We start from the raw sequence: 15,879 nt of genomic DNA on the forward strand, positions 1-15,879 counted from the left end.
TACTATGAATATATTTCTAGCCATTCATCTATTGATGAATATTTGAATATTTGGGTTATTTCTACTTTTTGACTACTATGAACTGTATTATTTACCTGTAATTTTAATATAATGAATAGCCAACACATTTTTATCCTTATTTTTTTCTGTTATTTGTTAATCTTATGTTAAGGTAATATTATCCTACATTCCCCCTTGGATACCTGTAAAAACAAATCTTTTTCAGATCATCCATGTATCTCCTACAAATGTCCTGCAAAGGATCTCTCTTTAGTGGGCTGGTATCCACTAAATTATCATTCCAAGAACCATTCCAGGGTTCCACACATTCTTCTATGCATTTAAGAATTTCTTTATCATGAGGAGATGTGATCTGAGCACCATTTTCCCAATAAACCTAGAAGACAGGTAAACACAGCTATAAGCACTTGAAATGTTGACCATGTTTTCTTAGCTACAGTAGGGATATTTGACTTTACAAAGAAGCATACCAAATTAGTCAAGTAGACAATGTCAACGCTGGACTAACTTAATAAATACCTAAGGATATTGATGGTAATGATTCCATAGGGACTTTTCAACAAAACGATTCTGTATTATTTTCTCATTTAGAAGTACATTTTAATAACAATACAAGTAAAATATAATCAGGGCACCATTATGACATTGTTAAAATATGCAAATATCATAGCGTCCAATCATAATCTTAGATCTATAACTATATACTAAAGAAAATCTAAGAAACCATGGAAAAAACTTGATATTATGAAATTTTAGCATTATAAAGTGGTTCTGTTATATGATAAAGAAGAATTTATTTTTCAGCTATAAACTAGAATTTATGTCACACCAAATAGTCTATTCCAGGGAAGACAACAAACATATTAATTATTCCATACACATTTCAGTATATGTATTTTCAGTATTTAATGAAAATACATTTCATTAAGTTGTCAGTCTGTCAAGTAGCCAAATCAACAAGACATTAGGAACAGCTAACAAAAAAAGTAGAAAATGTATTTCTATAATTCACAGGATCTCAAAGTTAGAAGGGACTCATCTATACCAACTTCTCCCATGTATTTGACATCAATCCCTTCTACCACATCCTGAATGAAGGAAAGAAGAATACATTTGAATATACACTATGTACTAAACTTTGTGCCAAGCAATATGGTAGACTAGATGACTCAAAAAGCTAAAATCGAAAAGTATTGTCTAAAATACATAGCTTAGTTCACAAAAAGGAAAGAGAAAACTCTAGGCAGTGGGAAAAAATGAAAGAATGATAAACTTGAATGATAAAGCTGTGCATTGATGCTGTGGCCAACTGGCCTTTGAGAAGGCCAACTGGCCATTTATCTGGCTCTTGATTGTAATGCCCAGGTGGAAAGCAGGAAAATGAACTGAGATGCCCTTCTTAGTGGAAATACAGAATAGAAAAAGTTCTGTCCACTATTACTGAAAGATGATAAGGTAGCATGTCTCTCTTCTTAAGTTCTGGGTGATTAAAATTTTAAAATCTGAGGTCTACATTAACATAAAAATTGCTCCCAGTTTGTGAAACTCCTGAGGTTCCTGCAGAAATTTAAAAAACAAAACCAAAAATCCAGTTGAAGGGATGCTCCCACATTCCAAGCAACCAACAAGATCCTGTTCATGAGCCCTGAAAGCTCTCCATGAAAATTTATTTAACATGAGAAAAATAATCTTGGCCTTTCTCCCTGCCTTTCTTCTTACCTTGTATGTGAATGTGATGCCTAGAGGTACAGCACCCCTTATACAATGAGCACTTGAAGAAAAGGCCAAAACAAAACTGCAGGGATGCTAGGTCCAAAAACATTGAGCTGTAGAACCATACCAGTTGCCACATACTTCTGGATTTTTTGTTATGTGAGACAAATTAACTCCTATCAACTTTAGCCACTTTTGTGGGTTTTCTGAACCTGTAGCAGAAGCATCCCTCTCTGATACAGTAACAGAGAAATCTGTGCAAAAAAATATACCCAGGAATAAACTTAAAAAAAATGTGAAAGATAAAAAATCTTTAAAATGTTACTCAGTTCAGTTCAGTTCAGTCGCTCAGTCATGTCCGACTCTTTGCAACCCCATGAATCGCAGCACGCCAGGCCTCCCTGTCCATCACCAACTCCCGGAGTTCACTCAGACTCACGTCCATCGAGTCAGTGATGCCATTGAGCCATCTCATCCTCTGTCGTCCCCTTCTCCTCCTGCCCCCAATCCCTTCCAGCATCAGAGTCTTTTCCAATGAGTCAACTCAAGGGTCTAAAAGAAGGAAATGGCAACCCACACCAGTACTCTTGCCTGGAAAATTCCATGGATGGAGGAGCGTGGTAGGCTACAGTCCATGGGGTTGCAAAGAGTCGGACACGACTGAGCAACTTCGCTTAAAGGGTCTAAAAGAAGTCTTGGAAGAATAGAAAGATACATTCTGTTCTTAAATAAAGAGACTCAAAAAATTACAAAAATACTGAAGCTCTCTAATGTACAAGTGAAATATGATACAAATAAAAAAGCTGAAATAATTTTTCCAGATGGAGAAATATACCATAATAACATGCATGGAAAAATAGTCAAAAGGTAAACAATAATATGGGGAGAAATACCTGAAAGACAGTTGACCAAGAGCTACTTTGGAGTTTTCACAAATCTACAAGGAAGAGGGCAAAGAGCAACTACCGAAGACAAAAATGAGTAAAGCCTTTAATAGACTTTTCAGGAAAGGGAACACAAATATCTTATAAATGTATGAAAAGACGCTCAACCTCACTCACAAGACAGATTCACGATAACATTTCCAAATATCTGACCGGCAAAGATGAAAAGGTTTGACAAACAATAATGGACGGTGTGGGATAAAGACCCTCCTATATTGCTGGTGAGAGTAGCAGTTGGAACAACCACCTTGAATAGAGAATGACAAACTTTATTTCATAGTTCCTTTGACTCTGAAGTTTCACGACTAGAAACTTATTCAGTAGCTCAGCAGGGCCATAGAAATACAATGTGAGCCACAATGCAAGCCACATATTTCAGATGCCTTTTTTGTATTAAGTCTTCGAAATCTGGTGTGCATTTTACATTTACAGCACATCGCAATTCAGACTAGTCATATTTTAAGTGTTGGGTAATCATAGGGGGCTGTTGGCTATCAGATTGGACAGTGCAGCTACCAAGAATAAGAATAAAAACAACAGGTAACATTTATTGAATATTTATCAGAGCCAGATACTATACAAGCATTTTTCATGCGCTGTCTCCCTTAATCCTAACTCTCTCCCTAAAATACTGGTTCTATTATTACTCTCAGTTTACAGATGGGGAAACCAAAGCATAGAGAAATTAAGTAATTTATCTTAGGTTACAAAGCTTCTGAGTGGTGGAGGTAAGTTTCAAACCCAGTCCATAACACTCTTAACCACTATTCTATAATGACTCTATAAATCTACTTGTGTATATGAACAAAGATGTGCATAGAACATTCACTTTAGCACTGTTTGTAAGCAGTAGCAGATTAGAAACAAAAAAAATGTTTATCAACAGGGATTGGTTAAATAAATTAGGACTCATCCATATAGGTTTTTAAAGATGAATAAGGCAAACCTATTTATAGATTGACTGATGTAGAAAATGATCTCTAAGACTGTTTCACACTGTTGTATTAAAAAAAAACAAGGTGCATAACACTATATATAATACCCTGACATTTATGAGGGGAAAAAGAGGGACTGACCAATACTACACATATGATTACACAGGCACAGATCACCTCTGGAAGGAAACTAAAACCAGAAACAGTATTTGCTTCTGAAAAGGGATGCTCAGGGAAACGGGTGGGAAAAATACTCTTTATTGTTTAAGTTTTTATAATGTTTAACTTTTATACTTTTTACCTTGTGCTTATACTTTAAGAAAAAAAATCTTTGAGGGTCTACTCTATGACAAGTATGTTCAATAACAATAAATATCAAAACAAAGTCTCACCAGCCATGAGCTTATATTGGGAAATTAGGCGGGGAGGAGGATCGAACAAACAAGTCAATAAACAAACAAGATAATTCATTATAAAGAAAGCACGTAATTATAGACAGTGATAAGTTCTGTGAAGAAAATAAATAAATAAAGAGAAGATCATTGAGGCAAGCCACTTCAGATAAGGTGACCAAGGAAGGTCTCTTCAAGGAAGCAACATCTGGGCAGGAAACTTAAAGATGAAAATAAGCAAGTCTGCAAGATTTGGGAAACAGCAATCCAAGCAGAGGAACAAACAAAAGGCTCAGAGAGGGAAAGGGTTTGGTATACTGGAGGCACTGGGAGAATGGAAAGAAGCTGCCGTGTGACCAGGACACTGTGAGCACAGAAGAGGACTGAACAGAATGAGGTGGAAGAGGCAGGCAGGAGACAGTCCTGTAAGCCCCAAGGTAAGGAGATTGGATTTAGCAGGAAAGCTAACATGACCTGTTTCTATTTCAAAAGATCCTCTGGCTGCTTGGTGCAGAATGGACTGCAGGGAAGAACAATGGAAGCAAGGAAGAGACCAGCTAGGACGATGTTGTTCGGGCAAAGACAATGGTTTAGAACCATGGAGGTAGAAGACACAGGCAGAAGTAAACATATTCTACATAGATTTTGGGTGCAGAATTTGTAGAACCTGTTAGTCAGTTAAATGTCTGGAGTGAAGGAAAGGGAGTAATCAAGAATGAATTTTGGCTTTTGCTTGGGTGGGTGGTAGTTAGAATTTATAGAGATGGGTAAGACTTGGGGAACACACTTGAGTGTATATATGGCAGGTTGTGGGAGAATCAAGGCCTCTGTTCTAGAGATACTAATTTTGAAACATGTTAGGCATCCCAAAGGATATCAGGTTGGCAGCTGGATGTAGGAGTCTGATGATCAGAGAACAGATCTGGGTTCTTTACACTCTTTGACAGTTGACCTCTTCCTCCTTGCAACTCTCTTACCCCTTTGGTTTTTGTAACATCAGTCTCTTCCTGTCTTTGTCCTGTCTCCAGATCCTCTTCTTTCTCCCTTCATTTGAAGTTGATATTCCCTAGGGATCCATTCTTGACCTCTTTTTCTAACCTACACTGTCTCTGGGCTGCCCATTCAAATAAAGAACTTCCAAGTATTCTTAAATGCTCTAACATAATACGTACGGTGATCCCAAATTTCTCCCCTGAACAACAGATCTGCATATTCAACTGCCTACAGGTTGCTGCTGCTTGAGTGACCCACAAATCCCTCAAACTTAATTATGTCCCAAACTAATGAATTAAGCTTCTTCACTGCTTCTGTAAATGGTAATACTCCCCACTTAGCTGGCAAGGGTCAAAATCTTAGATTAGTATAAAATATTCTTTTCCCCAGTAAACCAGAGCTCAGTGTGCCTGGAGTGCCCCCCTACACAAGAAGAAAAAGAAATATTAGATCATACACTCATGAGCCAGGAGCCCCAAACGCTGGTTCAACACTGCTGTATCTTCTGTTTGCCCCTCTGAGCACTCTGCACCCTTCCCCACCCTGCTTTCTGCCATGAAGCCTGACATATCAAACAGATCCTGTGGCCAATAGGGAGTCCCAGCAGAAGACTGGAGGGAAAGGAGGAGAATGAGGTCAAAGTACCATTCCTCCAGCTCTCTTCCTTCAAACTCCCACTCATTCTTCAAGTTCTTGGTACAAAATGATTTTATCTCTGAAATGGTAGAGAGGATGATTTGGGATGGGATGGGGAAATCAAGGGCAGTAAGATATCAGAGGTAAAGACCACTGAAGGGACTTTTGTAATAGTACATAAGTATATAAAGTACAATAACACGTATTGAAAGGTAATAAGGGCCAGGAAGGATACACATTCTTTGAGTGGTGGTGGTACTCAGTAGCTTCAATTGTGTCCGACTCTTTGTGACCCTATGGACTGTAGCCCACCAGGTTTCTCTGTCTATGGGATTCTCCAGGCAAGAATACTGGAGTGGGTTGCCCTGCCCTTCACCAGGTGATCTTCCCGACCCAGGAATCGAATCCACATCTCCTGTGTCTCCTGCATTGCAGGCAGATTCTTTACCCACTGAGCCACCTGGGAAGCCATTCTCTGAGGGGCAGCCTCAGTGTATTTATCTTTCTGTTTCCAATGTCTAACCCTGGTTCCCATTGTAGAAAATATACTCAGCACATATTATTTAAATAAAATAAGAACTATGAAATAACCAAAGATGAAGAGTCCAAGGTTTACCTTGTATCCATTGTCTTCTTTGCGGTTGTGAGATGCCGTAATCATCACACCTGCAACTGCTTTGAGTTCCTGGACTGCATATGGCTAAAAAAGCAACGACACTGTAATTCTGTTTCCTGGCCACTCATACATTTGACACAAGAATAAATAAACAAATACTTGATTAAATAACTGGAAAAGACATTAAGATATAAATAGCCTAAAACTTTAATAATCAACTCCAGGTTCACTAGGTGGGATATAACTAAAGCCATCTAACTATGAGGTCATCAGTAACCACCTAACTGTGAGACTGAATGCTTTTTCCCCCCAGTCACATTTAACTTAGTCTTATAATTATTTTGTTCCTTTAACAAATATTTAATAAACACCTACTACATGCCAGATATTCCACCAGACTCTGGAGATATGAGAGGGGAATCTAATCATAAAATATTAGACCTGGAAGTAAATTTAAAAATCATCTAATCTATCATATTTTACACACTGTATATTGTTTATTCAATATTATGTAATCATAAGCGAGAATTATATAAGCGTGGAACATAGGTCCCTTGCCTTTTGATTTTAAGATCTTTACATACACTCTGTGGCCTCTATAGCATATAAAAATCAATTTACCATTTCTCCCAAAGTTAATTGCCAGGTTGAATTTCCCTTTTTCATCACAGTTATTATTTATTTGCCTAAAATGTTCCTCCATCCTACCATCACATCCAACTTCTCTCCTCCTGGCCATGGGGGAATGGGCACATGACACTGATCTGACTACAGTAACCTATTCCTTTGATGATTTAACTCAGAGGCTGGCTCATAAGACCCAGTTCTTTTCCAAGATGTTTTTGCTGTAAGTAGATTTCCTCTGACTCAAAGACATGGTGATAAACAGTGCCAAAAACAACTTCCTTAGCAGCTAGAGCAGATCCACTTGCAATAAGAGAGGAAGGCCAACACATAGTTACAGATGGAAATGGTATAACCCAGAGGCAGACTTCTACAAAAAAGTTCAACATTTCTGGGCCCTCCTTGGTTTCTGTCATTCATTAGAGCTAATTATTTAAAAATTCCTTCAATTCTTTGATCCACTCTGTATATGTCCAATAAATCACTAGTAACAGATTATGGAGACAGTCTATTCATCTAACAATTGGTAAAACTTGCCAACAAAATCATGTAGACCTGACATTTTTATTTTGAGAAGATTAATAAAAATCAGTTCAATTTCTTTAATGACTACAGGTCTGTTCAGGCCTTCTATTTCTTATCAGTTTTGATGTATTAATTATTCAAGAAAATCGGCCAATTCTGTTTCACATTTATTTGCATCATGTTCAGAATATTGTGGTTTTCTTAATCTGTTCTTAGTCACTCAGTCGTGTCCAACTCTTTGCGACCCCATGGACTGTAGCCCACCAGGCTCCTCTGTCCATGGGGATTCTCCAGGCAAGAATACTCGAGTGGGTTGCCATGCCTTCCTCCAGGGGATCTTCCCAACCCAGGGATCGAACCCAGGTCTCCTGCATTACAGGAGGATTCTTTACCATCTGAGCCACCAGGGATTGTCTTTTCTCTTTTTTTCTTCAGTATCCTTGCCAAAAGGTCTATTTTACTATTTGTCTCTTCAGAAAGCCAACTCCTGCTTTTGTTGATACCCTCCTTTTCTTTATTTTCTATTTAGCTGATTTTTCCTTTATCATTATTATTTTTTAAATTTTATTTGGATTTATTCTGTTTTTATCCTAACATACTAAATTAAAGTCTTAGTTCATTACTTAAAACTTTTTTCCTAATATATTCATCATCAAGACTATAAATTTCCCTTTAAGTAGAGCTTTAGTTAAATCTCATAGTTTTTTTTGCTACTTAAGTGTTTTCATTGCTGCTCTTAAAATCCAGACAGTCATTGCTTTGCAAAGTTCCAATACACATGAATTTCTGATACCATGCTTAAGTAAATAATACCAGTCTCCTAAAAACATGCTCAAATTTCAGTTGCCTATAACTATATGAAGTAAAAACCTGGCTCCTAGCTCTTCAGCCTGAAACAACTATGTGCATATGACAGCCATCATGATTAGTAACTGATCATGTCACTCTTGGTCACTGTGCATCTGTGAGCTATTGCACAGACAGCAAAACATGTAGCTGTGTTGCGCTTTACCTCCCAGAGATAACTCATGTGACAGTTTTGCAAAACTGGATGACTGAAATTAGGAAATGGCCAACAAAGATGAAAGTGCAGCAAAGAAGTAAAAAGTGATAATGGTGGAGGTGACATTTGAATCAATCATAAATGAAGTTATAGAAAAATAACTGGGAACATTGACACTGCTGTCATTCAAGAGACTCCACATAGGCAATCAGATCAGCTTAGTGAAGGGTGAACGTATGGATATAAGTTAAGGATGTGGTTGTGATGAAAACGATGAGGTTGTCCTAAAGTAAATGATACTGGCAAAAAAGGAATTCTCAAAATCATTTTATGACATTGAATGTACAAAAGATAAAATGTGGAAAGTTAACCCAGACTTAGAAGGGACTTTGATAATTCACCAAGGCATTGAAAAGATGCACACTCATTGTTAAGTTATATGACAAGAAGCAAGCACTGTTCACACTCTTGAATTTTTAAAGAAGAAATCAAACACTCAAGTGAGTGTTTTATAGTAATTTTTGCCTGCTCGATAAATCAGTTTCTGAAAGAAGACTATTAAAATATCCTGCCATGACTGTAGACTTATCAACTTGTTATAGACCAAATTCTTAGGTGGTTCAACACATGTGTGTTGAATGAAAATAAAGTCAGAGCAATATTTGTTTTCTTTAGGTCCTTCATATTAGTTAATATAGAATTTTATGCATGACAAAGATTTGAACCCTGTTTGATTTAAGAAATACTTTTTCAAGAGTAGCAATCTGTATGATCAACGATATAACACACTTACTACAAAAGGTGTAGGAACATATCTTGAGAAAAGATACACAGGAACATCTTTGGCCAGTAAGACAGCAGCAGTTAGCTTAGCAAGCCTGAAAAAGGGACAGAAATTTCACTTGGTCCTTAGCTAATCATACTTAAAAAAAACCAACCTCCCACAAAATAAATGCATTACAATTGTTCTGAATATACAGCAATCTGATCCAACCAATTCTTATAATCACTAGTTATTTAAGCTTCATGCTCCAACTTTAAATTGTTAATAAACAAGATTTTTTAAAAGGAACTCTAACAAGGAACAGAACTGACATTTTAATTTCCTCCTTTTCCCTGATTCAGCTTTTGGTGGCTATTTACTAAGAAATAAAATTTTCCTTTTGCAAAAGGCAAAAAACATGGAAGAAAGTGAAACCAGAGACTTTGATAAACACAATATACCTATTTACCCCCTAAAAAAAGTATCACTAGATCATGATTATCTATGTGTGAAAATATGCTAAATCTAATAAAATAGGACTATAGTGAGAGAATACAAGTAACATAATATTGCTACCCAGTGCCTTTGCCAAAATAATAAAATCATAAGATAATCTACGATGTCATTCTAAATACTAACTTTAAATATTTAAAAATTTACTCTTTTCTGTAAAAACCATATCTTTGAAATGCTTATGTTTCAGCTCTAAATAAACACCAGCATGTGATCACATTTTTTGGACAGTTTCCTGTTTCAGAACTCCTATTACTGGGCATAAAATTTTTTTTCAGATTTTATTCCAATCCAGCTTAATCTCTGAAACAATTAATACTGTACCTCTGGCTGCTGCAGCTGCTAGTTACTTGACCCCGCGTGTCATACCCAACTACAAAGCCTCTTTGCTTGAAGTCTGAGAAACATCTCTCAAGGTATTTGTACATCCCCTGAAGCAGATAAACAGAAAAGATTAATTCCTGAGTAATGCCTGCATTTTCAGTGACTTAAAGTCTATGCTTTTTATGTGTGGTGTGCAGCTAATTGGCTCCCAGGGAACTGGCCTCCTCATTTTGCCCGTGTTCACCACCATGAGAGCAACAATCTTCAATCCTCAAATGTGAGATGACAAACACCCGTTTCCTGAAGTTTTGGACACATTTGATACACAGAAATATCAAGAAACTGTTAAATATAATATAATGCATAAAACATTAGGGAAAAAATGATGGGACATGAAAGTCAGTATGCTAAAAAAGAAAATCTGTTCGAAGAACCAAAAGAAATTGCTGTTTGCATTAAGGCTCTAGAGAATGGAAGTTTGACCATTTTAGGTCTTACTAAATCATAAGACTGAAGCTAACCATAAGAGTTGATCTATTTATGACATAAACATTTTAAATCAGCAATATAAACCTTCATTAGAATATTTCTTAAGATGGCTGATCCCATTCCTTAGTTTTAAAATCACAAAGAAAATCTTATAAACAAGGAAAATTTGCACCAAAGGGGACAAAAAGTGGAATAAAGCATTTAATATTGAAAATACCACAATAAGCCAAAGCCATTTAACTATTTTATGAATGATTTGCTAACTTTAATAAACACTTTCAACTATACAAAACTAACACTTTTAAAATGAATTTCTCGAATGTTGCCACATTTAATCCTCGCAATAACCCTGAAAAGAAAGAAATGCAGATACCAGTTTTAGTTTTGTCCATTTCTTCCAAAAAAGAGGAGACAAAATAAGATTGAAGCTCATTTAATGACTTGCCCAAGGCCATTCATTCACAATGTTGTACTAATTTAATGAAGACCTATGATATGGCAGGCACTGCCAAGTTACTATGGTGCCAGTACCAAATGACGTCCCAGTGACTTCTGGACCCTTCTTTCACAGTTCTTTCAAGTATAATTCTTCTTCCCAACCTACTCCTTATGAGTGAGTATGTCTGTGTGTGCACGTGCACTCACACATGCAATACAGCCCAAATTGACCAACTTATTTATTTTTAATGATGATGCTATCCTAAAATCTCACAGAATCTCATACTTTGGTGTAAAAATCCATCTTATCTTATTCCACTATACCTAGGTTCTGAAAAAAAGCTAGAGTTTAAGAATCAGATTCAATCTGGCTTTTCTACTTCACATATTGGAATCTCATTTCCTGTAAAAATTTGCACTTCTGTAGAAATTGATTTTCAAACACCTCCTCCACTCCTTTTTGTAAAGTCAAGGAATCTTCAGTCAAAATGAAATCTTATGAGGAAGCCCAACATATAAAAAAGATCTAACTGAAGCATTTCTGAACCAGGAAAAGAAAGGGGATGGGGACAGGAGCTAGCAAGTATCCCACTATTCAGTCATCTTGTCATTGTTTGTTCCCAAATCCCTGCATTAGCCATTGAATTTAGAGAATTTCTTCAGAATAAGAATATTGTTTGCCAGTATTGATTAGAATTATATCTACTGAGCAATTCTGTAGTTTAGGACTATTTTTTGGAGAAGGCAATGGCACACCACTCCAGTACTCTTGCCTGGGAAGTCCCATGGGTGGAGGAGCCTGGTAGGCTACAGTCCATGGGGTCGCGAAGAGTTGGACACGACTGAGCGACTTCACTTTCACTTTTCACTTTCATGCACTGGAGAGGGAAATGGCAACCCACTCCAGTGTTCTTGCCTGGAGAATCCCAGGGATGGGGGAGCCTGGTGGGCTGCCGTCTATGGGGTCGCACAGAGTCAGACACGACTGATGTGACTTAGCAGCAAATGTATTTTGGTCTCCAAAGTGGAGTTCCCTGAAACAGTTAAAGATGATTCACTGGAAAGAGAATTGTTTCTAGAATAAATTGCATAAAAATGGGGAGAAATAAAACAAATTGAATCATATCAACACTGTCTTAACTCTCAAATTATACGGAAAGCCATGTTAAAGGGAAATATTTTCAATTAAAATTTCCAAATACTCTGGTTAACCTTTATCAGTGGCCACATGCCAAAATAGATCACCTTCTATCTAAGTTTGCTTCTTTGTATTAAATGAAAATGTCAATAACCATTTCCTGGTTTGAAATGTGAAGTAATACTGTCAGGAAGTTGACGATGGCAACCAAAATAACCAGAACATCAGCCTGTGACCCTACGCACATGACCTCTAAGATGAGTCTTGTGTAAGACCAAAGATCAGAATTTATATAACATTTTTTATTTGTAAGAAAGTATCTTGCTGGATATAGAGCTTTTTTTACTATTTTTTTTAAAAAACCTAATTTATAAAGCAAAAAACAGTGATAAAAGTACACATATAATAATAATACTTACCTGTGTTGACTGTATTACTGTAAGATCATTAATATAGCAAAATCCTGCCCCCATAGCAGAACGAAGTCCTGCAGTTCCAAAAGTCATTCGGCAACAAAGCCTATCTCGCAGCTCCTTGTTCATCCCATTCCTTAACAGATTTTCAATTTGCTCTTTTGTTTTCGGGTTCTATTAAAAAAAAAAGATGCATTAAAACTTAATCAGAATCACAAGTACAGTCCTAATAGGAAGCCCTTCTGAGGAGCCAATAAGTTTTATTCATATGTTACAAGGTTCTGCATTCACTATAAATTCCACAATGCTACTTAATAATATTAGTATATAGGGAAGCCTGGCATGCTGCAGTCCATGGGGTCTCAAAGAGTTGGACATGACTGAGCAACTGAACAACAACAACAGTAATAAAAAAACACCTGCTATTTACTGAGTCCCCAGAGTGGCCACACCCTATTAAGGGTGGTTTATATATCTCTAATCATATTTTAAAAATACTATATTTAAGAAATTTTTAACAAACTGACAACCTTAAGAGCTATGGACCCAAAATAAAACTTAGTCAAGAATGACATCAATTATTACTATGTTCAGTTTTAAAAGAAATGTGGGAGCTATTAAATAAATGTTATCACAACATGCCTATTAAATACTTCCTAAACATCTATAATTCAAAATGATCAGATAAGCCTTGTGTGTGTGAGTGTGTGCATGCGTGTGTGTGTTCTCAGTCATGTCCGACTCTTTGACACCACATAGACTATACCCTGCCAGGCTCCTCTGTCCATGGGGTTTTCCAGGCAAGAATACTGGAGTGGGTTGCCATTTATTCCTCCAGGGGATCTTCGCCACCCAGAGACTGAACCTGTGTCTCTTGCATTTCCTGCATTGGCAGGTGGATTCTTTATCACTGCACCAACTGGGAAGTCGCAGATAAGCCTTGCTGCTGCTGCTAAATCACTTCAGTCGTGTCCAACTCTGTGTGACCCCACCAGGGTCCCCTGTCCCTGGGATTCTCCAGGCAAGAACACTGGAGTGGGATGCCATTGCCTTCTCCGTGCAGATAAGCCTTACTGCTCTTTAAAATCACAGAAAACTGTTCAATTTATCTATAGCAAAAACTGACCATAAAAAGGTCTTAAGTTTAAATGTGGACTTGATTAAGAATGAGAATAAAAATTCAGTTCAAACTTGGCTTGTGAAGCAAGACTTGCCAACATCTTCATTTTAGGATTCCTATTTCATTAGCACATACTTCAAGTTATTTTCATAAAGCTAAGGATGCCTATAACTGAAAATAGTGCTTCACAAGTGAGTAGCAAGTTTTGAATTGAAATGCAATTATAAATAAGAATAAAACTTAAATGGAATTTTCCAGTATTTTATTTTAGGAGAAAGAGTCAAAAATAAAAAAATAAGGTAAACCATAACTTCTCTCTTCCATTACCATACATACTATGGATTTAGTCCCTACTAACTTCTTGCTGCTGCTGCTGCTGCTGCTAAGTCGCTTCAGTCGTGTCCGACTCTGTGTGACCCCATAGACGGCAGCCCACCAGGCTCCCCCATCCCTGGGATTCTCCAGGCAAGAACACTGGAGTGGGTTGCCATTTCCCTCTCCCAATGCATGAAAGTGAAAAGTGAAAGTGAATTTGCTCAGTCATGTCTGACTCTTAGCAACCCCATGGACTGCAGCCTACCAGGTTCCTCCATCCATGGGATTTTCCAGGCAAGAGTACTGGAGTGGGGTGCCATTGCCTTCTCCAACTAACTTCTTAGACGGTCTATATCTACAATCTATACAATGATAATGAATATTCAGAATGATAAGCCAAGACATATGGAAGATACTAGAGTATATTTGCACTTACAGAGAAATAAAATCATGTTAATACATAATTTAAACAAAAATGTCTTCTAGTAATAGTGAAAATTAAAGTTATTGGGATACATGCCAAAAACTAATGAGAAGACATGGAAATTTTGATTAACTGAAATTATAATATTTAAACTAGATGGATGATAAAAATGTATGTCTATATACATATATGTATATATATATAGAGAGAGAGTGTGAGCATGCCTTGACTTAAACAGTTTCTATTTCATAAATGGCACAAACTAACAAATACAGAGTTACTATTAAAATATGAATAGCTATGAAGAGAAAAATCTAAACAGTAAAATTATCTGGGCTACTACATATTATTCCAATGTCTGTATTACACCACCAAATTTGATACAGAGGTCAAAGAGATTTGAAGAGGATTAACATTTAAAAATAGGCATAAGAAATACAAAAATGAAAAGACTGAAAAACTCCAGTACTATACAGGGTATAAGGCAGTATCATACAGTTAGTTACACTGAAATTAGGATAGTCTTTTTAGAGAGAATTTTGCAGCAATTATCAATATCAAACTGCGTATGCCTTTTGGCCCATAGATTTCTCTGTCCACAGTAATATGTTCAAATGAACAAGATTCATTCATACAAGAATGTTCATTGCAGTATCTTACTGCTAGTAGTATTATTATCATCATATTGATGAAGAGATTAAGATTTAGAGGAGACTCGTACCACTGAGCTAATTTTGCCGGTCTAGACAGGATCTGAATCCAGGTTGATCCGGTTCTAAAGCCTGTTCAATTCAATTGAGTTGCTCAGTCGTGTCTGACTCTGTGACCCCATGGACTGCAGGACGCCAGGCCTCCCTGTCCATCACCAACTCCCGGAGCCTACTCAAACTAGTATCCATTGAGTCAGTGATGTCATCCAACCATCTCATCCTCTGTCATCCCCTTTTCCTCCCACCTTCAATCTTTCTCAGCATCAGGGTCTTTTCTGAGTTGGTTCTTTGCATCAGGTGGCCAAGTATTGGCGTTTCAGCTTCAGCATCAGTCCTTCCAATGAATATTCAGGACTGATTTCCTTTAGGATGGACTGGTTGGCTCTCCTTGCAGTCCAAGGAACTCTCAAGAGTCTTCTCCAACACCACAGATCAAAAGCATCAATTCTTTGGTGCTCAGCTTTCTTTATAGTCCAACTCTCACATCCATACATGACCACTGGAAAAAACATAGCTTTGACTAGACAGACCTTTGTCAGTAAAGTAATGTTTCTGCTTTTTAATATGCTGTCTAGGTTGGTCATAGCTTTTCTTCCAAGGAGCAAGTGTCTTTTAATTTCATGGCTGCAGTCACCATCTGCAGTGATTTTGGAGCCCCCCAAAATAAAGTCTGTCACTGTTCCCATTGTTTCCCCATCTATTTGCCATGAAGTGATGGGACCAGATGCCATGATCTTAGTTTTCTGAATAGGTTTTAAGCCAACTTTTTCACTCTCCTCTTTCACTTTCATCAACAGGCTCTTTAGTTCTTCGCTTTCTACCATTAGGGT

At 37.1% G+C, this 15,879-nt stretch overlaps 1 protein-coding gene across 1 annotated transcript in view; it reads right to left on the minus strand.

The window, feature by feature from the left end:
• Positions 1–15,879, minus strand: part of PGM2L1 (phosphoglucomutase 2 like 1) — a 60,705-nt gene that overhangs the window by 16,633 nt on the left and 28,193 nt on the right. Inside the window, exons 2-6 of the mRNA XM_055549077.1 lie at positions 12,487–12,654; positions 10,003–10,109; positions 9,196–9,280; positions 6,251–6,334; positions 204–397 (exon numbers count right to left, since the gene is read on the minus strand). Of these exons, the coding sequence (XP_055405052.1) occupies positions 204–397; positions 6,251–6,334; positions 9,196–9,280; positions 10,003–10,109; positions 12,487–12,654 (638 nt within the window). The remainder of the gene's footprint in view (positions 1–203; positions 398–6,250; positions 6,335–9,195; positions 9,281–10,002; positions 10,110–12,486; positions 12,655–15,879) is intronic.

The sequence above is a fragment of the Bubalus kerabau genome, chromosome 15 (assembly GCF_029407905.1).
Source record: "Bubalus kerabau isolate K-KA32 ecotype Philippines breed swamp buffalo chromosome 15, PCC_UOA_SB_1v2, whole genome shotgun sequence".
NCBI lineage: Eukaryota > Metazoa > Chordata > Mammalia > Artiodactyla > Bovidae > Bubalus > Bubalus kerabau.